The sequence below is a fragment of the Cololabis saira genome, chromosome 11 (assembly GCF_033807715.1).
Source record: "Cololabis saira isolate AMF1-May2022 chromosome 11, fColSai1.1, whole genome shotgun sequence".
Lineage (NCBI taxonomy): Eukaryota > Metazoa > Chordata > Actinopteri > Beloniformes > Belonidae > Cololabis > Cololabis saira.
The window spans coordinates 25,779,428-25,804,548 of NC_084597.1; the positions used below are offsets into that span (position 1 = coordinate 25,779,428).

Here is a 25,121-nt window from a genome sequence, read left to right on the forward strand (position 1 = left end):
CTGAGGAATTTGTAGTAACATTTCTTCATTCACAATTTAGTGTTAAATTTGCGAGTTATGAGGTTTCAGCAGACAAATAAAATTACTTACGGTAGGTCCAATAAGACAACAAAATGACTACCCTTTGTTCATATATAGAATAGGATTCATGTGGAATAAGATTGTATAAAAAATAAATATATGACTTTTAGATATATTTCAACGACACAACTTTCTTAGATTGAATTGGATCAATTTTGGTTCCACGCATAATCACAAATCAGTTCTTTTATCAAAATATGAATGTAAGATTTTTAAAAATGGCTTTAAAATGATAGTTCTACCAAGTCACATTAAAATGTTTTGATGGGTGTTCTTAAAGCTTGTCTAAACTGATTTACTTGGACACGAAATTAAATGTGGTTACTTTTACAGCAAAGATAAGAAACATCTGGGCTTTTCCCCACTCGATTCAACAGCATGTCCATTTTGAAAAAAGGACATCCATACAAACTGACATGTTTAAAGCCACTTCTTACGATATTCAATTACATGTTTTATATTCCCTTTTAAATGGTGTCACATACATCAGCAGTCTACCTTTAGATGTCTGCAAATGTATCCACGCTGGTTCCGTATCTCCTATCTCCTTAGCTTGATGTCAGACAGTTTTCGTTTTAATGAACATGCAAGTAAGAGTTAGGAAGGAAGTCATTTTTAAAATTTTACACTTTATTGGCAAAGAAAAATGAACATTATAAGCATACACATTATATTCCACCTTCAGGCCACCTTGAAGTAATGTCCACACATTAAGGGACAAAAACCTTCCCAAAAAACAACACAAGGCTCAGTTAAAAGACTAACTGGTATTACACTGCTGGCTATTTTCACAGCTTCTTAGACTGGCAAATACTAAAACCTACACAAATGTGTATTGTATAGCCAAGAAATCTTTAAAAAAAAAAAGAAGGTAAGATGGTGATACAAATCAGAATTATAATAACGTTAAAAAAAAAATTGAAAAAGGCCTCTTTAAGGCTGTGGGAGCAAGCTGTTTAGGGTTTCCCAATCACGGAATGTACACAACAACAAATTACCATGTGTCCTACAAGGAGGCCTGAAGATTGAGGTTAAAAATGCAGAATTACAAAATATTTCCTCCAACTCCTCTGTAAATGTATCATTAGCCTTTTTATCGGTAATGACGTGGTGGTGGGCTATGCTGTGGAGGGTGCCTCCTGGGAGGTGGGCTATGACGTGACATGGCATGGCGTGGAGGCGACTGGTAGCGAGGAGGAGGAGAAGATCCTCTGTTAAAGAAAGGTGGAGAATAGCGACCTCTGGATCTGGAACGAGAGCGTGACTGGCCCCAGCTGGAAGCCCCTCTCTCCTCAAAGACACGGATGTAAGAGGTCTCGCCCTGTAAAAAGAAAGGGAGTGGGCAAAATATTTGCTACTTTCCAAGTCTTAAAGATATTGAACAACTATATCATATCATCGCTGGTGCTCACTTGATGTGAACGGAACTCTGTCCGATCCAATCTACGCAGTGCATACTCCATGTCCTCCCTGCGGAGGAATTCAACCACGCCTTCTCCATCTCGCTGAACATCTGCGAAACAAACATCTCCTGCTTCTCGCATGTGGTCCTTCAGATCCTGCCAGCTCCCGGTTGGGGGTAGCCCTGGAGTAGGAAAAGGCAGACTATGACTCAGTTTATTTAACAGATAAATGGTTAATGTACAGTATCTTTAATTATTCAGTGTTTATCCTGTGAAGTTACTTATTCATAATAGTTTATTGAACCCAGGGTTAGAAATGCTATAAGGAATAATTTTAACCATCAACACAAAAATTTCATTTAAAGTTGAGAACAACCAACTGATAAAGGATTCTGTTCTTGCATCGCCACTTATATGACGATGTTTAATTTGGAATAATCCCACAATAATACTATTAGGATGCGTAATAAAACATTGTAACATCTTAAAAAAAACAATTCAGTTACAATGGATTTATAAGAATTAGTGATGCACCGATTGTTCGGTAACCGAAATTGTTCGGCCGAAAATGGCAAAAAAAACACTTTCGGTGTTCGGTGGAAATAAGTGGGAAAAAAACCGAACAATTAATAACGGCGTTGTAATATAAGGAAATAGACTGGCCGCTCCCGTAACTGTTGCGCGCCACATAAATCGTTGGCCAACCAATAAGTAACCACATAAGAATTTTACCTAACATTCACCAGGAGGTGGAACCAAAACAACATAATGCTGGGAAATTAAAACATGTTCAGTTTTTTATGTTCAATAAATATTTTCTACCTTGTAATTTTGTAAAAAAAAAAAAAATTCTTTGAAAAGCCTAAATCAAATGTATTTGATTTATGCAATGGTGAAGAAATTGGCAAAATAAATGAAAAACTGCTGAAGAACCATGTTCGGTATTGTTCGGTATTCGGCCAAGTGTTTATTATTATTTTCGGTTTCGGTTTCGGCCACAAATTTTCATTTCGGTGCATCACTAATAAGAATGTAATGTATCACACAAATAATGATGCACAATGAAAAAAAATATACCTACCAGTCACTAGAGCCGAGGTTTGGAATTATTCAGCCAGCATGACTTGTTTCTGTTTTTCATAACCTGAGAAGCAGACTTGACCTCATCCACTCAGTCCCCTTGACCTTCAGTCCACCATAAGAGAAATCTGCCTGACTCAAGATGTCCTTGACTAGTTCCCTTGTCCTCCAGTCCGCCATGAGAGAGAGAGAGAAACATATCTGCCTAGGACTTCATGATATCCATCTACTAGTTCCTTGTCCTCCAGTCCACCATGAGAGAGAGCGAGAACCACATCTGCCTATGATTCAAGATGTTTTTTTACTAGTCCCCTTGTATTCCAGTCCGACATGAGGGGCTATTATATCTTCCTAAGACTCATGATGTCCTTGACTAGTTCCCTTGTCCTCCAGTCCGCCATGAGAGAGAGAGAGAGAGAAACATATCTGCCTAGGACTTCATGACATCCTTCTACTAGTTCCTTGTCCTCCAGTCCACCATGAGAGAGAGCGAGAACCACATCTGCCTATGATTCAAGATGTTCTTTACTAGTCCCCTTGTATTCCAGTCCGCCATGAGAGACAATCATATCTGCCTAAGACTCATGATGTCCTTGACTAGTTCCCTTGTCCTCCAGTTCGCCATGAGAGAGTGCCACATATCTGCCTATAGCTCAAGATGTCCTTTACTAGTCCCCTTGTTTCCAGTCCGCCATGAGAGAATTGCATCTGCCTATGAATCAAGATGTCCTTGACTACATCCCTTGTCCTCCAATCCACCATGAGAGAAAGAGAGAGAAATATATCTGCCTATGACTCATGATGTCCTCCTACTAGTTCATGGTCCTCCAGTCCGCCAAGAGAAAGAGGGACACATCTGCCTATGACTCCTATGCTCCTGCCTGTCCATTTGACTTCCGGGTTGCACTGAGAGAGATGAATACTACCTGACTACAACTCACGGGATTGACCTACCAGTCACTATGACCCGGAATTCAGATCTTCTAGTTGGGGGTCCAAACCGTCCTCTTGGTGCTCCTCCACCTCCTCCTCCCATTGGACCAGGCTTACCGGAGGTGGATCTGGGGTACTCCACACGCAGCTTGGAGTTCCCATATCCATATCCATTCCTTCCATAGACGGCATCATCTGCATCCCTAAGAGAAGAGAGCAAACACCTCCTTACCAAACTACACCTAGGGGACAGATGTTGGATAGGATGCATCCATCCATTCCCTGCTGGCGGTGTCCAACAATGGGAATGCGATTCGACTTCCCAGAGGGCCATTCCGAAAACTCACCGTGGGTCTTCAAATCGGATGAATGCAAAAGGGATGGTGCCTCTATTATTCTTCAATTCAATTTCACGAATTTTTCCATATTTGAAGAAGAGATCCTCAATGTCTCTCTCCTGGATATCCACTGGAAGATTTCCCACATAGATACGGCCGTCAGACATGTTGGAAGAGGAGTGGCTCTGCTGACACAGAATGGGGGGCAGCTGCAGACTTTAAAGATCACCTCTGGCTTTCACAAATAGCAGTGGAAGTGGTCCATATCCTATTCCTAGTCCCAAAAATTAGTCCGTCCACCGCCAATTCCTTTATTTTAGACAGATACAAATCTATAAACCATGGGATGCAGGCTTGATAGTAGTGGTAGTAAATGGTGATTAAAAAAAAAAAAAAAAAAGGGGAACAGGACTCTGGATCCAATCCTAAAACCTTTAAAACATAAAGCAATTAATATTAAACAGTTTTAATTTAACAGTCACAATACTGAATTGCAGAGACTAATGCAATCCCATTCATAAATAAAATGTAATTAAATTAGAATAAATGTAGACAATGATAACTCATGAGTAAAATAAAAATAGATCAATAATAAATAGTTAAACATTTAACAATCATAGGTTTTCTGGGGTCGGCGTACCAACCATGTATTTTTGCTCACGTACAGTTAAATAAGAACATCCTAATATTTAACCTTAAATTATCAAGCATATCGGTTTCAGTTTTGTCCATATATTGAGCATATATTAGTTATGCATAGGGCAAAAAGAAAATTATTACCAAGTAATCTACAGCAGTTGTTTGTTTTTTCAAATCCAGAAGATATAGAACATAGAAGGAAATATAATTTCAAACATCAGCATGCAAGGACCACTCTTAAGCAGATGTGTACATCGGTTGTGGGAGTAAAACTGTGGAACTCTCTACAGAATGATTTAAAGGAATGCATAAATTCACTTAGGTTCAAAAAAATGTATAAAGATAAAATATTTAAGTTATATGATCATGAATAGACTGGGAATTAAGCAGTATTATTAATATCTGTGGTTGGTTCTATTTAAGTGTATATTTTTGTAAATATTGGTTACATTGACTGTTCTTTTTGTTTTGGTATTTAATAAGGGGCAGTTAACATAAGACTTGTCTTCATCCTGCTCCTTTTCGGTCATGGGTGTGTAGATTGACCACCATGCACGAAACGAAAATAATAATAAAAAAAAATAATAAATAAGTTTTGTCCATATTGAGCATATATTCACATTTCGCCGAATGCTTTTTTATGTACCAATACCTGATGTATTATTTTTATAAGAATATATTTGTATCTAGGAGATCTCATTTTTTTTCTTCTTCTTATTTAGGTTATAAGGTTATTATACTGTATGTATATGTATTGTATGTGTAATTTATAGTTGTTCTGCTGTGTGACTGGGCCCCTATTCATAAGCTACAGTAGCTTCTGGGGAGTCCCATTTTACAAACCTCGATTATTATCTGTATTTGTGTTTTTTAAATTAATATATATAATATATATAATATAATAATTTGTAAATAAACTCTCTCTCTAAAATGATCAGCTGCTCCGCGGCTGCTCTGCTATGGTTGGCCAACGAGGTCCAAGCGTGGCTTTAAAACGTGTTTAACACATACTTGGAAATCAACCAATCAAACTTTTGAAATTAACCTCAATGGTTTACCCGTACAATACCAGATTTAGGCCACGGCAGTCATTTTATACCGCAGACTCGTCTCTTTGTTAATGAAATTAAGGTCAGCTAGTCGGCTAAAAAGCTCCTGCTGCAATCATAATGCATCGACGTTTCTCCAAACAGGAATGTGAAACGTGTGATAATTTGGTGTGAAAACACAAAGCATAAATCATTAAAAATTACGATTACCTCAAGAAGCAAATAATATGGTTTTTGTAGATGTAATGCTACGAGGTTTTCACGCCGCGCTGCTTCCGTGTTAGCAACCAAGCGATCTGCTTTTTCTTCTTCTTTATTCCCGATTTCCGGCAGACAGCAATCAGGAGAAGCACTTTGCTGCCCCCCCGTGGTGTCCGCCCAAACCTTTAGGGCAGGGGATGGTTTCTCTGTCGCTCTGTACTAGGGTAATAATCCGCCCACTGAGTTTAACGAGTGAAACTGACAGTTTTACATTTACATTTCATGATTCAGCAAAACGAAATCATTAATTAAAATGTGTCATTAATTAATTAAATGCAGTTTTACATTTCATGATTCACACGCAACACGAAATCATTAATTAAATGTGTCATTAATTAATTAAATGCAGTTTTACATTTCATGATTCACACGCAACACGAAATCATTAATTAAATGTGTCATTAATTAATTAAATGCTGAAATAATAAATATATATTTTTACTTAAAATGAATTGTATTTTAATTAATTAATTAATGACATATTTAATTCTAATTTTAATTAAATAATGACACATTTAATTAATTAATGATATATTTTATTCCCATTTTAATTAATTAATGATGTATTTATTTATTTATTTAATTTTGGCACAAAAAAATCCTCCATATGCCATATAATAGGGTTAGGGTTAATAAAAATAAATAAGGGACACCTCATCGGCCGGACCGGCCAACCCGATTGTATGGAAGCGTAATAAAAATATAATAATAACGATCACGTTATAACGTGATACGTTTGTATATTGTAATAACGTGAAATTTTTATTGTTCTAACAATAAACTTTTCACATTATAACGTGATAATTTATCGTTCTAACAATAAACTTTTCACGTTATAACATGATATTGATATTTTTTTCTTTTTCTGGGGTGGCAGCACTACGCTTCCGTACAAAATAACAAAATGACCCGAATAAAATAAGTATCTTTCTTAAACAGAAACCTGTCCTGCTTAACTTAAAATTGTATAAATTAATATAAAACAATAGAAAGAAAGCAGAATATCCATTGTCGGAGTTTGGAGTGTGACTGTTTGAGGTTGTGGACAGGTGTCTTTTATACTGATTACCAGTTAAAACAGGTGACATTAATACAGGTAACGAGTGGAGAACAGAGGAGCCTCATAAAGAAGAAGTTACAGGTCTGTGAAAGCTAGAAATCTTGCTTGTTTGTAGGTGACCAAATATTTATTTTACTGAGGAATTTACCAATTAATTCAGTAAAAATCCTACAATGTGATTTCCTGGATTCTTTCCCCCCATTCTCTCATAGTTGAAGTGTAGCTATGATGAAAATTACAGGCCTCTCTCATCTTTTTAAGTGGGAGAACTTGCACAATTGGTGGCTGACTGAATACTTTTTTGCCCCACTTTAAGTGATGAAGTACCGGCTCGGTAAAAAAAAAGTCAATATAATAGAATCACAACACAAGAGTGTTATGGGCAGTCACAATGACCTTGCCCATCAAATCAGGTTATCCTAAAGTACAACTTTGTGTCAGATTTGAAGAAATTCTCTCAAACTAAAATCACATTCATGATAACTGAATGGACAAATAGTCAGACAGCCTGGAAACATTGTTTATGACTTTAATGACTTCTTACAGAGGTAGAATTATATAGGGAATACTATCTACTCATTTACATAATCACATACATCATGTAGGTATTTACAGTATCTGAAATGTCCATAAAGCAGTTTCCAGGTTCAGACAGGTTGTGGATGGAATAGTTATGGTGTAATAAGGATTTACGTTGGTAAAGAAAAAAAAAGGATGTTGTACAACCTGGTAAAGTAAAGCTAATGGACAAAACTGCACACTCTCTACACAATATATTGAAGAAACAAAGTGCAATTTAAAAAAGGAATGGACTCTCGGTCACTGTAATGATATCTTACAAAAGCGGTCTGCGCCAAAGGATGACTCAACTGTGGGAAGAAATGTATAATCTACTTGCAAATACATTTTTCTTATTATCTATCATCTTAGACTATTCAGGTTACTAATCAAAAACTACCAATTCGAAGACTAAAGTGGCATATGTTATGCTTTATTTCTCTTGCATAGTTAAGTAGTCAGTGTTAATACTCATCCTACAGTTTACAGTTTTGATAGCGTTTGATGCAAAAGTTTTTAAACATTCCTATATCACCTTCCTACCATACAGAGAGATCTTAAATTACTGATCACTGAAAACCCCAAATTTCAAAACACATCCCACCAAGTCTACATGAGTTAATTTTAAGGAAGGTATATAAACTGATGCTCACACAAAAAATACAAGTAAAACATTCATAGAGTCTCAGAGAAATCAATCACTGTGCAATAATAATAATAATAATAATAATAATAATAATAATAATAATAACCACAATCATATGCTGTAACAATGCACCTTTCAATAACCATGACTACCTCATACTGCTGCACCTTACATTTAAAAAAAAAAAAAAGTACATATGTTAATAAGAGCTGTCATTTGTCTATTTACTGTACAGTGAGCAAAAATAACCGGAGTCAAATTCCCTGTCTTGTTGGACCTGACTTGGCCAAATAAACATGATTCTGATTGTACAGCAGAGGTCGCCTGGTCCACCGTCACAGAGCAACAACAAGACAAACTACCATCAATCACCATCAATCACCCTAAACAGTACTCGAGTTTAAAAAAAAAAAATCAGGGGGGATGGTGGATTTTATCATATGGGGACAGATAATTTGTGCTGATTACAAATAATATAATATATTACAAATAATAGCAGTGACCAAAACACCTGCAGAAATACTGCAGGAATGACATAGCGGCAGTTAAATGCAGCCTTCTGTAAGCTTTAAATATCCACTGGGCTTACATCAACACACAACAATAATAATAATAATAATAATAATAATACATTTTATTTATATAGCGCTTTTCAGGGCACTCAAAGACGCTTTACATTAAAACAAAACACATAATACAAATTACAATACACAGGACAGTACATAAGGACACAACATGACACAGGACATTAATCACACATTAAAAGCTGCTCTGTAAAGGTGAGATAAAAAAACTGTTTTCTGAACTTATCAACATGACTCTGTCCTTCACAGGATAAGTAAAATGGATCACTGCAAAAACTTAAAATCTTAACAAGAATATGCGTCTTATTTTGTAGTTAAAATGTCTCATTTTACTAAAAAAAAATCTCATTACACTTAAAACAAGACTCATCACTGGAAAAAACAACAATTTTCACCTGTTTCAAGTAGATTTTCACTTAAAATAAGTAAAAAAAAAATCTGCATGTGGAACAAGATTTTATTGCTTGTAATGAGAAGATAAATCTTGTCCCATTGGCAGATTTTTCTACTTATTTCAAGTGAAAATTTACCTGAAACAGGTGAAAATTGTCAAATAAGTTATTTTTCTGGTGATGACTCTAAATGTTGAAATTAGCAGTAAAACCACATTCATTGATGAAATGACATAGGGGATGGAAAGGGGGGATGGCAGTTTTACAGGGGGGATGATTTTGACCGTTTTTATTTCAGGGGGGATGCCATCCCCCGTCATCCCCCCTCAACTCCAGTACTGACCCTGAATGACCCCATCCCCCACCTCCAGCAAAAAAAAAAAAAAAAAAGAAAAAAAAAGAAAAAACGACCTTCTAGAGTATTTACTTTTTCTTTCTAACTACTAACCAACGGGATGTATTCATTGGCACAATCAGTTACTAACTGTGTTTAAATTAACATCTCAAAGCACGTGCTGTAACATGAGGTACCGCCCCTCCAGACTACAGGAGCGCGCGGTCCTTACGCAACATCTCTCCAACTGTTCCGTTAAGCGAGTCGACGCACTTCGGCATAGTTGTCGCCAGAAAGGAGGAGAAAGGAAAGGAAGCCATGTCCTACACTAAGTTCGCAGCATCTGTCGCACGGACAAACTCGGCCAGTTTCAAGAATATTCGCATTTCACCTGCAAGATGTCGGTCGACGGCTGCATCTACCAAGAGCCAGGAAGAGAAGGGCCCACAGATGGAGCAGTGTGCAGTGGTGGAGGCTGCGCAGGTTGAACTCATCAGCCAAAACAAAAGTGTCAGAAACACGCAATTAGAAAAAGTTCACGTCGACTTTGACAACACTCAGGAGGCCTACAAAAGCAAGCGTAACATTGAACTCCTCCGAAGTCTGCTCGTTTTCAAGCTTTGTTCTATTGACATACTTGTTGAAAAAAACAAAGAGGTGAGTTCATTTTTGTTCAGAGGTTAACCAACGACATTTATGTAACGGTCCAAGTAGTCTAAAAAAAAAACAAAACCGAGATATGATGATTTTCTTAATCTTTCACTTTTAAGAAAATGGTTTGTAAAGCTATTTTTGAAGGTTATAAGTGCAAGTGACCATCTGTAAATGTTTCTTTGCTTTTCTATTGTTTCTTTGCCTTTTGTTGTTTCTTTGCTTTTCTATTCTCTTTTTGGTTTTCTGGAGGTCGGTAGCCAAAAATAGAAAGTTGGTACTATAGGATAGGCTTTTATAAGCATTTTGCTTCAGCCTATGCCTTTTCAGTTATTGTAACACATTTTTTTTAGTTTTGTATGAAATGTTAATGCTGTGTACAATGTTTTTTTGGTGTTGTTTTGTGTTGCAATGACTGAATAAACTTCATTCATTCAAATTGTATACATGTTAATAAGAGCCATTTGTCTATTACTGTTTGCAACTATTTAAATCTGGGTTCGGTGAGCGAAAAAAAACGAAAACAAGTTTCCTATCTGGCATGTTCATACTTGGCCAAAAAAAGCCATATTTAAAGCTTCTATTCTTTGTTTTCAGTTGATCGAACTGAGCAGGAAGCTGTTTGGTCAGCGCCTGTTTGAGAAGCTGATGAAAATGACCTTCTATGGCCAGTTTGTGGCAGGTGAAGACCACAACTCCATCAAACCTTTAATCCATAAAAATCAGGCATTTGGTGTGGGTGCAGTTTTGGACTACAGCGTTGAAGAAGACTTGACACAAGAAGAGGCAGTGAAGAAGGAAATGGAGTAAGTAATAACGTTTGCCTAAGTTCAGTGGTCTATCAACAATCTCTTTGATTTTTCTAAGGATTGTTCATCGTAGCCTGACAGGACAAACGAAGGCATCAGTTTGATCTAACATTTAAGTATTTAATGTATGCTTCTTTGCTCAGAAGTTATCTAACATGCTAAGTTCATAAAAGCCAGTTGAGGCTTATTTATTTGTTCTGCCAAGCCCAGTATGGCAGACAGGTTTTAATAGATAGTTTTGGTGCAGCCATGTCCGTCTCTGATCAAGCCATCCAGCAAAAGTGAAAAGTACTTTTAATAATGGAGGAAAAAGAGAAATTCACAATGTCATTTAAACTTCTTTGAGTGTATGAGAAACACACTGGAAGGAGTGTAATCTTATATTCATTAAGTACAAAAACAGTAATTCATTGACTTATGATACTGTGTTTCTGGCATTTTCATTACTGTTATGAGGTCAAGACCTGCAAACAGATGCTTGTCCAGTATCGGTTCCTTTACAGTGAATTATTGAATGGTGGATTAAGTCAACATCATAACTACACTGTAAACAATAGTAGTCTTGGGGCAGGGCACTGAACTCCCATTACCCCAGCCTGTCCCGAGCCCAGATAAGTAGGGAGGGTTGTATCAGGTAGTGCATCTGACGTAAAACTTATTCCAACAAGTATGCAGAACATGATCCGCTTTGGTGACCCCTGCAAAGGGCATTCCTCTTTTTTTTTTTTTTTTTGCCGTTTAACACCAGTGAACTCAGTGATTGTAGAGTTCACATTAGAGTACAGCTGGCTCCACTAAGATAGCAGGTTAACCAACATATACTGTACATATATAAGAAGAAAATTGTATTATTTGTAAAAAGGGTTAGTTGGTTTGATCACAAAGTTCAGTACTCTGTAAGATAGGTTTGTGTCCTTTTATTTACATTTATAACCAAGAATTCTGAGCTGTACGTTATCAGTTTGCTCTTATCACCTCAGATATGGCTTCTGCTGTGCTTCCAATTTAAGTCACCTGAGTCATGTAAATTCTGCTTTAATTTTTCACCATAAATGGTCCATAATCCAAGCAAGAATGTCTGTTTGTTTGTTTGTTTCTTTCTTTCATCTGAAATAGCCAGCAGAGCTTGTGCTCTATTGGCTAGCTGGGATATACCCCTCTTCTCTCATTGGTTGAGCTGAGAAGGCATAAAAAAAGACTCTCACAGTGTGCAGGATAATCTTCATGACACACAGTGGGAAGTGTTGCACAATGTTATTAAACTATAAACCTACAAACAGAATCAAGCAGCCTTTTTAAAAATAAAATGTTTGATGATTCATTTACTTAGTAGCTTTTTTGAGTCCTTGGATTTGTTCCCTCATCACTCCCTTATTGCAACATTGTTAGAAAAAGAGGCTACCACAAGAACTGAAAAAAACAAACAAAAAAAAGTTTCAACAAGGGTAGCTAAAATAAAAAAATATGCTATTCCTCGACATGCAACCTCCGTTCTTTTAGAAAGAGTATGTAAACCTCTCTACGTTTATGGATGCTTTATTCTATCACTGTCTTGCTAGTTAATTGATGTCCGAAGCATTAAAACAACACTAGATGTTACAAAACTGATAAGAAATAGTTTGCTATGTTTGTATAGAATGATAATTAAATTGGATATATTTGATTTGTTACTGTCTAATGCGACCCCTTTTTTTTTCTCAGTTCCTGCGTTTCTGAGGCAGAGAAAGAAAGTCCAGGTATGTTTAACATATGAATATATCAATTAACTGACTTATTTATTCATATATAAATACCCTTTGGGGTTAATAAAGTGTAATTTAACTGAAATTAAATACAGTTGATAATTGACATGGTTTTCTGTCATCCAACTTCTCAGTTTCAATATAATTAATTGAGGAAAGAGCTGGTTTGCAGTTGTCTTGTGAAATGCCTGGCTGGCTAGAGTTGGATCAGATGTGCCTGATTTCAGTGCACATCTGTGCTATGCTAGGGGGCTGTGTTGTTATGTCTTGTGGGCATATTGCCTGGACTGGAATAAACTGCTTTTAGCTGGATCTCGTGGGATAGGAAGTGTCAGATGAAGCCTGGATTGTGTGAAGAGGCGGATGTCCAGAAAACCATTCGATACCTTTGATCAGCACCTAATTTCTTATGATATATTTTAAAAATCACTCTTTGTGACACTTTTATTAAGAATAATGGTAGTGCCACTACAATATCATTCACTAGTAGTATGTTCACGATAGATTTAAGGAAAGCTTTAAATGCCACCTCAAGAAACCCAAACCTTCTAAATTAAAAAAAGAAAAAGATGGATGGATGGATGTCATTAAGGGGATGTAAAGTCCTAACTATTAATTTTTCAAGATATAACATTATTTTAAGTTACATGGGGGAAAAAACTTAAAATTTACATTTTGCAGCAACAAGCAGGTCAAGTGCCGATTTCTCTTCAGGTACTGATCATCGTGAGAAGAAGTACAAGGCCCATCGTCAGTTTGGGGACAGACGAGGAGGAGTCATCAGTGCTCGCACCTACTTCTATGCAGATGAAGCGAAATGTGACAAGCAAATGGATACATTCAAAAACTGCATTAAAGCCTCTGGTAATGGTTTTCCATGGAAAAAATTCAAGGGGTTCCCCAACATTTTGGGAATTTGTTAATTCGCTGTCAACCCTAGAGTTTAATAAGAGGTCATCAATGCGTCTCAAATAACCCCATCTAAAAAGCCCACACGAGCATAGCTAAGAATAGTTACTGGAAGTGGATTGATACACCCGGTCAAAGTGATAGAATAAGAATCCTAATAACTCCAGATTTTCTTATTATGGGGTGCCAACTTAAGAGATGGGCAGCCCCTTATTGCTATTGCTCATATTTACATGTTGTGACTGATGCATTTACCTTGTGTAGAATCAACTGTGTAAGATGAGATCCAGCAATCTTATAAATAGATGCATATGAGGAGCTTCTGATTGATTGAGCTGAGGGAGGAAAATGTATTTTAGTTAAGCATTACAACATGGGTGCATTGATTGCCTGCAACAGCTTAGCTGAGTGTGGTCAGTGTGTGTAATGTAAAATTAAGTTTGATAATTTTGTGAGTAATTCTGTGAGTCTTGCATTATGATGACTGTTATCACTTACTTTATTGGATTTATTTGGCATTGAGCATTTTATCCACTATGTTTCATCACAGTGGGATGTAGGACATATAACTGAAAAATTCTTGTCTTCCTCTCCAGATTTGTGAAACGTTGCTGTTGATGGCAGCACCTGGTCCCATTTGCTGCAGCAAAGAATTGGTTAGAATTGGGATTGGCAAACTCAGCATGTGCACTTTGATGCTGAAATTAACTTTCGATTTCATAGCATCCATCTGATTCTTCTCAAACTTGTATAAAATGATTCTTTAGACGACAAAAAATATTAAGAAAAACACACTTGGTGACTTGTAAAAGCTTTGTTCTTAGACGTACAGGGAACTGAATATCTAGCTGCTGTAAGGGGGACCAGGTGTGATCATGATTAGCACCCAAACTTTGTCTCAACCATGGAATAATTTACATTAGTGATACGTCCCACATCCTGGTGTGACAAAATATAGTGGAAAATATTCTCTACGCCAAGCACACCTAATCAAGTAAGTGATTACCATAGTTATCATGCATGGCTTACTGAGTATTAATTTCTACTGTATATTAAACTGACTGCAGGCAATCCAAATACAGTTCCTTATGTTTGTCTGAGATTATTATAACTGTCTCATTTTACACAGTTATTTTACTCAAGATAAGTGTACACGTGACAACATGTAAATAAGAACGTTTCGCCAGATGGGAGTTTGGATGCACAGAGAAGAGTTACTTCTCATCAAACTTTGGTGTTAACAGCAAATGAGAAAATACCCCAAATCTTGGAGTATCCATTTTTAAGAAACACAATCAAATTGTGTTATTAGAGTAATAATGTAGGTAAAAATACACAAGATTATGAGTAAATGAAGTGAACCTGCGATGAAACAGTGACATAGTTTACTTTTAACAAAATATGATTTAATAGCCTAATACAACGTGTTTGATATCAAATTTCAGGTGGCGCTTCTTATGATGGATTTTCTGCCATCAAAATGACTGCACTGGGACGCCCACAGTTCCTTGTAAGATCACATTTGCAGTTATTAAACTATAGTTTATTCTACTGTGCAAATTATATTAATTAGTTAGTAACAGTGTTGTTCTTGTGTTAACTTGATATATAAAACGTACTGCTTTGTTCACACAGCTCCAGTTTTCAGAGGTCCTCGTTAAATGGAGACAATTCTTTAACTTCCTTGCAGCACAACAGGGAAAATCTGATATGAGCGTTTTGGAACAAAGGCTGGAATTGGAGCAGCTCAAGGTATGTCAAGTTTTTGGTTTAATTCATGCTCATACATGCTCTTGTGTAACTGCTGACCTCAAATCTTTGTTATTTGATCTTAAGATGTTAAGTTGTTCTATTGCTGTAACAACTTTGTATTTTGTTCTTGCAGGACAATTTGGCTCAGCTGGGAGTTGGAGCCAAGGATGATATTGAGAACTGGTTTACAGGAGAGAAACTGGGATTGTCAGGGTAAGACAGTAATCCATTCCTACTCAAATATCAAAAGATCTTTCCTCTTATGTCTCAGTCCTACAGAGAATGGAAGTGCTATGGTCTGGTTTTACAGTAGTTTTGCTCTGTCACTGGGAGGTGTTTTAAAACTGGAGCGTTGCAAACGCGGCCTCCTTTGCTGAATTTGTGAGATTACCTGAAGGTGTCAACATCTTTTGAGAATCGTGCTGCTCATTTAAAGGTGTAGGCCTAAATCTCACCATATTTTCTTCTTTCTGGAATTTTACAATAACAAAAGAATGAGTGTTTGTTAAATAAAATGAGCTTTCTGACTTTGAAACTGAACATCTCCTTGTACATGGTTCAAATCTCTCCTCAAACCCTCTGAAATGTTTGTCCCAGCCTCCACAGTTAAATGTAATTATCAGTGTACAAGTTGGTGCTGCTTGTGCTGGTTAATCTTGAAAATTAACTGAATTTCTATGCCATTCTAATGTGTAAATTGTATGTAAATTATCTGGTTCGCTGCCAAAATATACAAAATCTTTAACAGCGTTCACTATCGACTCACACTTGTAAACCAGTCCATAGCTTTTTCTGTGAGTCTGCTCTCATTGACTAGAATGGCCACAGTTGACAGCTGACTGCCGTCTCACAGCAGTTCTGCACCCTGTGGGACTTTAGGTTTAGCTGTCCCTCTACTACTGGTTTTACCACGTGTGGTTGCAAGGTGATCTGGCTTAGTTTCTCAGTACACTAAAAATACATGGCTGATCTATATTTGGTAGAAGCTTTTTAAACTAGCAGGGGTTAGATGTGCTGTTTTGGAAGTCAGACATATGGGACACCACTGAAAATGGGTCGGTTTTCAACATAAAAGTACTCTAAACTGTTTGTCTCATATATCCCATCACTACATTAATTCATTTGGTATATTAGGTTAGAAGATCTGAGGATTTTTTGGGAATAGCAGCAGAAACAGAATTTTTTTCCTTGACCTATACAGTTAGGTCAGTCGGTACACTTTGCTTCTATATAGATCACAGTTTGAAGTAAAACTGCATGGCTTTCTGAACCAATCTATGTTAAAACCAGAACACGATGCAACTGCATTTGTTAGGAGGGATGAGATTACATGTAAGATATTCTATGAATACATGTAACTGCAGTGTTTTTTTTCCATAATTAATCCAAAATATCTTTTCCATAATTTTTACTTTATATCCAGAACAATAGATCTGCTGGACTGGAACAGCTTGATGAATGATACAACAAAAATGTCCAGTCTCTTGATGGTGCCAAATCTTGAGGTGAGTCATCATAAGGGGTGTGGCTAAACTCTGACAGGGGAAGGGCTAGTGATTGGCTATTGACACAGTTTGGGGTGTAATGAATAATATGCAGAGGAATCATTTAAATGTTCTTCAAAATGTTATAAACTTTTTCTCTCATGAAGAATGCCAATGACAGTTAAGAAAACTTTTTGTGTTTTGCGTATGCAGACAGGCCATCTGGAGCCTTTGCTGAATAAATTTACATCAGAAGAGGAGAGCCAGATGAAGAGAATGTTGCAGAGAGTGGACATTCTGGCTAAGGTAAGGATACTTAAAAATGTATAAGGATGTGTTACATAATTCTGTACAAAAATGTAGAAGTGTTCGTATTACAAGTCCTGGTACAGGGAAAATAAGCTCCAAATATACTTGCTTTGTTTAATGTACCATCTCGTGCAACATGTGCAACGACAAGTTTAACCTGTCCCTAGGGTAATAAATAAAATGCTTATTTGCCATGAAGTGGATTTAGTTCAACATAATTTCAACTTTTTTATTCATATATTTACATTTTAAGAAATAGACATAAAAAGTGAGTATGCTTGTAAGTTTTGAAGCACAAACAATGAAATGAAGTCTGTGTCTCTCAGCATGCTGTGGAGAATGGCGTGAGACTGATGGTGGATGCCGAACAGACATACTTCCAACCAGCCATCAGCAGACTGACCCTGGAGATGCAGAGGAGGTTCAACAGAGAGAAGCCAGTGATTTTCAACACTTACCAGTGTTACCTCAAGGTGAGTCTACAGATTTATCAATAAAGCCTATCGAACTTTTACTATCCATCTTCATGTTTGGACAACCCAAAAATAAGAATTTTTTTCGCAAAGGCTGTTTGAGCCTTTTAGTGTAATAGATGGAAGAATATTCTCAAAACGTGAAAGTCACTTTAAATTTAGATGTGTGCCGTGTCTTTCTGTTCAGATTTGACCAAAGTAGAAACTACATCTGGATCTTTTTTTTTTATTACAACAAATTTGTACCTAATATAAAGCGTATTAAATTCTGCCCAGCTTTCATTGAGTGGAAACCACATTAAAATTTGGGGGGATAAAAGGCCAAGCAATATTGTTGCCCCGAGGCATTAAAACCACATGTGATGTTAACATAAATGGTTACATGGAAAATTAAAGTTTTAAGGATCCTCCTGCACTATTTGCAATGAACCGTCACGTTCTCTTGTTTCTTACTACTTATACTATTTAGGACGCTTATGACAATGTTACTGTGGATGTTGAGTTGTCTCGACGGGAGGGCTGGTACTTTGGTGCCAAACTTGTTCGCGGAGCTTACATGTACCAAGAGAGAGCAAGAGCCCAGGAAATTGGCTACGAAGATCCAATAAACCCAGACTATGAGGCCACTAACAGGATGTATCACAAGTAAGCCCTGAGTTCCTGAGTCAAGTTCCTAGACCCTTCAGCTTGAAAATGTTTAAATTCAACCATGTGCCTTGTTGTGTGTCTAGGTGTTTGGATTATGTACTGGAAGAGATTGAGCACAGCCGGAAAGCAAATATAATGGTTGCAACCCACAACGAGGATACAGTGGAGTTCACGCTTGAAAAGTATGTTTTGTCTCACTCCAGGACAGACATTTAGCAAATTGTTCAGTCTTTGCCAAGTAACTAAGTGCAGACTTAACTTGAACTTACTCAAAAGCCTCAAAGCTCTCATTCATAAAGGATTGAGTCGTATGGATTACAGTAATGGCCGCAACATTCCTAAAAATACAATATACTTTATTTTTTAGCTGTCCAGGGCAATTATTGGAACAACATTATCAGTAGTGGAATACTAGACAGTGACCAATTATCTAACAGGCCTTTTTACGTGTTTGTTGTTTTTTTTCAGAATGAATGAAATGGCTCTGTCACCCACTGAGAACAAGGTTTACTTTGGACAGCTGCTTGGCATGTGTGACCAGATCAGTTTTCCACTAGGTATGTTGGACTCAGCTTGCATGCTAAAAGCAAATATTTAGTTATGAAATCACAGCAATTTACGTCACAGCATCATGTGGCTACAGATGCTTCACTGGAACTTGGACCCTGCAGATGTCAGCTTTTTCCATACTTGGGGAGAGCAAACATGCTTTCTGTGCCCTTCAGCTGTTACCCAACAGTACATCGGTTCAGCTGAGCCCCGGGATGTGTTTTTAGTCCGACATGAACATGTCACTCGATCCTCACCTGACAGATGTCAGAAATAATACTGCAGTTGGATTACAACACGCGACTAGTGTAACGGCCAAATCACAAGAAGAAATATGTCTCCTTAGGTCCTCTCAATGCATGCATAGTGGAAACAGTGAGCATTTGTGTAAAAACAACTTTGTTTCTTTGCTTTTTTTGTTCAAAACAGGTCAAGCAGGTTTTCCAGTTTACAAGTATGTTCCATATGGGCCCGTCAATGAGGTAATTCCTTATCTGTCTCGTCGTGCCCAAGAAAACCGTGGCTTCATGAAGGGATCCCAGAGAGAGCGCAGCCTACTGTGGAAAGAGCTGAAACGCAGACTCCTGGGGGGACAGGTTTTCTACAAACCTGTCTACTGAGTGACAGGAGCCCAACCTGCCGACTATAACATGTTTGTAAACATTCCATCTTTCTAAGTGTGCCAGTAACTGCTCTTTGTTAGGGAAGGTTATGGTTGCTAATCTGCACTGTATTGGTAAAACATATTTATATTTTGCTGATGGGTATTTGAAGTTGGGGTGCTTGAGTGTAGTATGGTTTTAAAGCACTGTCATGTTATGCTATTACAGCAAGCACATTGCTGCTGAGTTGTAGGTAAGAACTGTAAATGTTTGAGAAGTTTATTCTGTCTGCTTTTCTCTCCTGTATTAAACATATCAAGGTAGTTGCCTCTTAAAAGTGCCTTTATGATTATTTAACAAGTTTACGTGGAGGTAATCAACTAAATAAGAACATGTGATTGTGTTTCACTCCAGTCCGAGGTGCTTGTAAATTGGTTTAATTATTTTAATTGCTGCTGTTATTAGTTGTATTAGCAAGTTATATTGTTTTTATTGTGGAGTTGAGGTATAAAATAAAATGGCTTGGATTTGTAGATTTGTAATAACTTGTGTACAACTGCTTTTTTCTAAGTTCAAGAACTGTTCCATCAGTTTAACAACAAGGCTGCTGCTGTGACTTGTTTAGTCTCTTATTCACCTTTTGCATTCAAGTCACTTGAACAAAGAGCTAATAAAAATTGAAAATGTGTCCTGCAAGCATTCATACTTTCTGTGCAACAAGCTCAAAAATGATTTGTGATCCATTTCAAGGATAATTCATACTTAACTTTTTTTTTTAATTATTGGCATAGATGGTATGAACTTAGGTTTTCTAGGAAGAACATTTATTATATGTCAAAGCTGAAAGCATACATCTTGTAATGTGTATTTTAAAATGATTTGAAAACAAAGTTACTGCTATAGTTTTCTTGGAAGTCTCCCCCAAGTCAAAGTGTGCAGAAGAGGGAATCACCTGTGGTTTTGCAGATGTGTGATGGGGAAAAAAGTGTTTCCTATACATGATGAAAACAAAACTGCTGAGAACTTCAGGCCGACTATAGGGGCAGACTAGTACTATGCCCAAACAAAAATTAGCGGTGGGAACACCAATGTTTTGTCTAATGTATCATCCTCTACGCTTTAATATCAGTATACTCCTCCGTTTCATTGTCATTCTGCATTGAGACATCTGATGTATGTTCTGACCCTTTTGCATGCAACTGTTTAATTAAATCTACCAAAATCTGAATCATCTCTCAAGTCTTATTCTTGGTTACTTGGATACTTAGTTCTCAGCCCGGAGATTCACCTAGTTGGAAATAACTTATGACTGGATTGGCTCAGTGACAACTGGGAATTATATTTAAACAGAAATCCATTATTAAAAAATGTTAAATCTCTGTCAACAGTTTGGTAGAAAACTTGAGTCATCTATGGGTTACATATCAGTTAAAGGACCAGGGAAGATGGGAGCTCTCTACAGTAAATACACGTCTAGGTATGGTGATGATTCATATCATGCCACAGACCAAAGACTGCAATTTTTCTCAAGGACGACATATCAAATCAATAGCATGTCCAGCAAAGAGTTCAGACCTCCAGCTCTTGTGTAACATATACCGTATCGGAATAAGTAGTTTGACTGCTATCAGAAGTAGGTGGTTATGAGAAGGAATTACATTGAACATAAAGAACCTCAGACACTGTAAATATGCTTGAAACGATGTTGTTATTAAGTAAACCAAAATAAAATAAATAGCAACAGTTGAGAAAAAAATAAATAAAAAAGCCCAAAGTGACTTAATCAGTCATTGGTCATAGTTCAAAGTTCATATGCTCCCTGGGCTTAGCTCGCCATCGTGATAGTTTGAGTGATGATGGAGGGGCTGTGTGGGTTATGGAGCTGAGGGCCTACCGTCCTGGTAGGTAAGCAACTGGCACATGCTCTCCGGGCTAGCTTAGCTCCCTGGGCTTAGCTCTCTGGGCTTGGCTCGCCATTGTGTTTTAAGTCATCCAAGATCATTCAGGTCTGACAAGACACCTGGCCTGAACAGGAAAAAGGCCAATAATAAATAAAGATATTTCCAAAACAATAATTTCAAAACAGTCGTTCTATAAATCATGCAAATCAAACAGTGGTTTTTGCAAATCAAAATAGTCTTCAAAACCACGATCAAAATAACCAAAATCAAACAAACAAACCAAACACTTCAAAACAGAGTAACTCACCAATTCTCTATAGCTCATCAGCTCATCAGTAATATCAGCGGGTCCTTACGAATAAATGGAGTCTAAAATGTGAATATTTGATAGTTAGGATGTTTAGTTGAAATGCTGAAATGTTTGTAGAGAGAAAGCATACAGCCCTGCCACAGCCATTGATGTGCACCTCACTGTCTGTGGCAAAGTGATGGCTTTAAACTGTGGGTGTGGTGTAGTGGCAATCACTGAGTGGAACCTGGTGTGCGTGATTAAGTGAGTGAGTGAGTGAGCTGGTGAGCTGGTGAGTGTAGTAGAGTAAACACACACTTTTTTAGTAGTGCAGTGGCACAACCACATTTTAACACTGGGTTACACTTGCTACAGCTCTTATCCTGTAATGAAATGTATCTTCCAATTGTCTTCTGCTACTGTTTAATACTTAAATTGCAGTCAGATTAACTAAAGAGTTTTACCACAAAGGTGTTCCTTTATGACTTCTCTCAGCCACAGCCTAAAAGCAAAATAAGCTAGTATAACCCCTGCACCCAGATAGGCTATCTAGGGGTGTAAGAACTATTTGAATCATACACTAAATCTAAAGCATAGTGATAAACACTTTTTGATCATTTTTTAGACGATAGCTGCATCCGAAATTCCATACTTCCACCCTAATGAGTATGCAAAAACATCCATCCATCCATCCATCGTCCGCCGCTTATCCGTTCCCGGGTCGCGGGGGCAGCAACCTCAGCAGAGATGCCCAGACTTCCCTCACCCCAGACACTTCCTCCAGCTCCTCCGAGGGGAGTCCGAGGCGTTCCCAGGCCAGCCGAGAGACATAGTCTCTCCAGTGTGCCCTGGGTCTTCCCCGGGGTCTCCTCCCGGTGGGACATGCCTGGAACACCTCCCTAGGGAGGCGTCCAGGAGGCATTCCGATACAGATGCCCAAGCCACCTCAGCTGACTCCTCTCAATGTGAAGGAGCAGCGGCTCGACTCCGAGCTCCTCCCGGGTGACCGAACTCCTCACCCTATCTCTAAGGGAGCGTCCAGCCACCCTGCGGAGGAAACTCATCTCGGCCGCTTGTATCCTCGATCTTGTCCTTTCGGTCACTACCCAAAGTTCATGACCATAGGTGAGGGTAGGTGCGTAGATTGACCGGTAAATCGAGAGCTTCGCCTTTCGACTCAGCTCCCTCTTCACCACGACGGTCCGGTACATCGACCGCATAACTGCGGATGCTGCACCGATCCGTCCATCAATCTCCCGCTCCATCGTTCCCTCACTCGTGAACAAGACCCCAAGATACTTGAACTCCTCCACCTGAGGCAGGACTTCTCCACCCACCCGGAGAAGGCACGCCACCCTTTCCCAGTGGAGAACCATGGCCTCGGTCTTGGAGGTGCTGATTCTCATCCCTTCGCACTTGGCCGCAAACCGCCCCAGCACATGCTGAAGGTCCCAGTCCGATGAAACCAACAGGACAACGTCATCCGCAAAAAGCAGAGACGAAATCCTGTGGTTCCCAAACCGGATCCCCTCCGGCCCCTGGCTGCGCCTAGAAATCCTGTCCATAAAAATTATGAACAGGACCGGTGACAAAGGGCAGCCCTGCCGGAGTTCAACATGCACCGGGAACAAGTCTGACTTACTGCCGGCAATGCGAACCAGACTCCTGCTCCGATCATACAGACACCGGACAGCCCTTAATAGAGGGCCCCGGACTCCATACTCACCGAGCACCCCCCACAGAATGGCACGAGGGACACGGTCAAATGCCTTCTCCAGATCCACAAAGCACATGTAGATTGGTTGGGCAAATTCCCATGAACCCTCGAGCACCCTGCGGAGGGTATAGAGTTGGTCCAGTGTTCCGCGACCGGGACGAAAACCGCATTGTTCCTCCTGAATCCGAGGTTCAATTATCGGCCGTATTCTCCTCTCCAGTACCCTGGCGTAGACTTTCCCAGGGAGGCTGAGAAGTGTGATCCCCCTATAGTTGGAACACACTCTCCGGTCCCCCTTTTTAAACAGAGGGACCACCACCCCGGTTTGCCACCCCAGCGGTACTGTCCCCTTCCTCCATGCGATGTTGCAGAGGCGTGTCAACCAAGACAGCCCTACGACATCCAAAGACTTGAGGTACTCAGGGCGAATCTCATCCACCCTCGGTGCCCTGCCACTGAGGAGCTTACGAACTACCTCAGTGACCTCGGCTTGGGTGATGGATGAGCACACCCCAGAGTCCCCACTCTCTGCTTCCTCAGTGGAAGGCATGTCAGTCGGGTTGAGGAGATCCTCGAAGTATTCCTTCCACCGTCCGATGATGTCCCCAGTCGAGGTCAACAGCTCCCCACCCACACCATAAACGGTGCCGGCAGAGTACTGCTTCCCCCTTCTGAGGCGCCGAACGGTCCTCCAGAATTTCCTCAAGGCCGACCGAAAGTCTTCCTCCATGGCCTCCCCGAACTCCTCCCAGACCCGGGTTTTTGCCTCCAGGACCGCCCGAGCCGCGGCCCGCTTGGCCTGCTGGTACCCATCTACTGCATCAGGAGTCCCACAGGCCAACATAGCCCGGTAGGACTCCTTCTTCAGTCTGACGGCATCCTGTACTTCCGGTGTCCACCACCGGGTTCTAGGATTGCCGCCACGACAGGCACTGGAGACCTTGCGACCACAACTTTGAGCCGCCGCGTCGACAATGGAGGCAGAGAACATGGTCCACTCGGACTCAATGGCCCCCGCCTCCCCCGGGATCTGAGAGAAGCTCTCCCGGAGGTGGGAGTTGAAGATGTCCCTGACAGAGGGACATCTTCCAGACGGCCAGACGTTCCCAACAGACCTTCACAATCCGTTTGGGTCTGCCTGGTCTGTCCAACCTCCTCCTCCGCCAGCGCATCCAACTCACCACCAGGTGGTGATCAGTTGACAGCTCAGCCCCTCTCTTCACCCGAGTGTCCAAGACATGCGGCCGAAGGTCAGATGAAACGACAACAAAGTCGATCATTGACCTCCGGCCTAGGGTGTCCTGGTGCCACGTGCACTGATGGACACCCTTATGCTTGAACATGGACAAACTGTGACTAGCACAGAAGTCCAACAACAAAACACCGCTCGGGTTCAGATCGGGGAGGCCCTTCCTCCCAATCGCGCCTCTCCAGGTATCACTGCCATTGCCCACGTGAGCGTTGAAGTCCCCCAGTAGAACAATGGAGTCCCCAGTTGGAGCACTATCCAGTACCCCTCCCAGGGACCCCAAGAAGGCCGGGTACTCCCCACTGCTGTTCGGCCCGTAGGCACAAACAACAGTGAGAGACCTTTCCCCGACCCGAAGGCGCAGGGAAGCGACCCTCTCGTTCACCGGGGTGAACTCCAACACATGGCGACTGAGCTGAGGGGCTATAACCAAGCCCACACCAGCCTGCCGCCTCTCACCCTGGGCAACTCCAGAGTAGTGGAGGGTCCAGCCCCTTTCAAGGAGCTGGGTTCCAGAGCCCAAGCTATGTGTGGAGGTGAGCCCGACTATCTCTAGCCGGTATCTATCAACCTCACGCACAAGCTCCGGCTCCTTCCCCCCCAGCGAGGTGACATTCCATGTCCTTACTGAGAGGGTTTTGGTCCAGGGATTGGGTCGTCGAGGCACCCCGCAACGACT

At 39.7% G+C, this 25,121-nt stretch overlaps 2 protein-coding genes across 6 annotated transcripts; one reads left to right on the forward strand and one right to left on the reverse strand.

Moving 5' to 3' along the window:
* Positions 1-693: 693 nt before the first annotated feature.
* Positions 694-5,840, reverse strand: srsf9 (serine and arginine rich splicing factor 9). Of its 5 annotated transcripts, none has more exons than XM_061734181.1 (5): positions 5,734-5,840; positions 3,845-4,020; positions 3,519-3,700; positions 1,494-1,666; positions 694-1,402 (listed from the first exon to the last, which is right to left on the reverse strand). In XM_061734181.1, exons 2-5 carry the CDS (start codon positions 4,000-4,002, stop codon positions 1,175-1,177), a joined length of 741 nt encoding a protein of 246 aa, XP_061590165.1. In that variant the 5' UTR covers positions 4,003-4,020; positions 5,734-5,840; the 3' UTR covers positions 694-1,174. The 5 variants fall into 5 exon arrangements, with proteins under 5 accessions (XP_061590165.1, XP_061590163.1, XP_061590167.1 ...); XM_061734179.1 differs by having other exon boundaries at positions 3,845-4,267; positions 5,734-5,839; XM_061734183.1 differs by having other exon boundaries at positions 3,845-4,023; positions 5,734-5,829.
* A 3,751-nt stretch (positions 5,841-9,591) lies between these two features.
* On the forward strand, positions 9,592-20,501 carry prodha (proline dehydrogenase (oxidase) 1a). The gene is made up of 14 exons (XM_061734184.1): positions 9,592-10,015; positions 10,607-10,815; positions 12,520-12,554; positions 13,275-13,424; positions 14,915-14,979; positions 15,105-15,221; positions 15,355-15,434; positions 16,645-16,726; positions 16,919-17,011; positions 17,341-17,487; positions 17,957-18,132; positions 18,219-18,317; positions 18,604-18,692; positions 19,114-20,501. Exons 1-14 carry the CDS (start codon positions 9,677-9,679, stop codon positions 19,302-19,304), a joined length of 1,872 nt encoding a protein of 623 aa, XP_061590168.1. The 5' UTR covers positions 9,592-9,676; the 3' UTR covers positions 19,305-20,501.
* Positions 20,502-25,121: the final 4,620 nt, after the last annotated feature.

Excerpts from the sequence above, each read along its gene's own strand:
- srsf9 (XM_061734181.1), bottom strand. The coding sequence starts at position 4,002 with ATGTCTGACGGCCGTATCTATGTGGGAAATCTTCCAGTGGATATCCAG. Across the intron at positions 3,701-3,844 it reads ATCCGATTTGAAGACCCACG|GGATGCAGATGATGCCGTCT; the intron begins GTGAGTTTTCGG and ends CTCTTCTCTTAG. Across the intron at positions 1,403-1,493 it reads CAGAGTTCCGTTCACATCAA|GGCGAGACCTCTTACATCCG; the intron begins GTGAGCACCAGC and ends TTCTTTTTACAG.
- prodha (XM_061734184.1), top strand. The coding sequence starts at position 9,677 with ATGTCCTACACTAAGTTCGCAGCATCTGTCGCACGGACAAACTCGGCC. Across the intron at positions 14,980-15,104 it reads TGGGACGCCCACAGTTCCTT|CTCCAGTTTTCAGAGGTCCT; the intron begins GTAAGATCACAT and ends TTGTTCACACAG. Across the intron at positions 18,318-18,603 it reads GTGGAGTTCACGCTTGAAAA|AATGAATGAAATGGCTCTGT; the intron begins GTATGTTTTGTC and ends GTTTTTTTTCAG.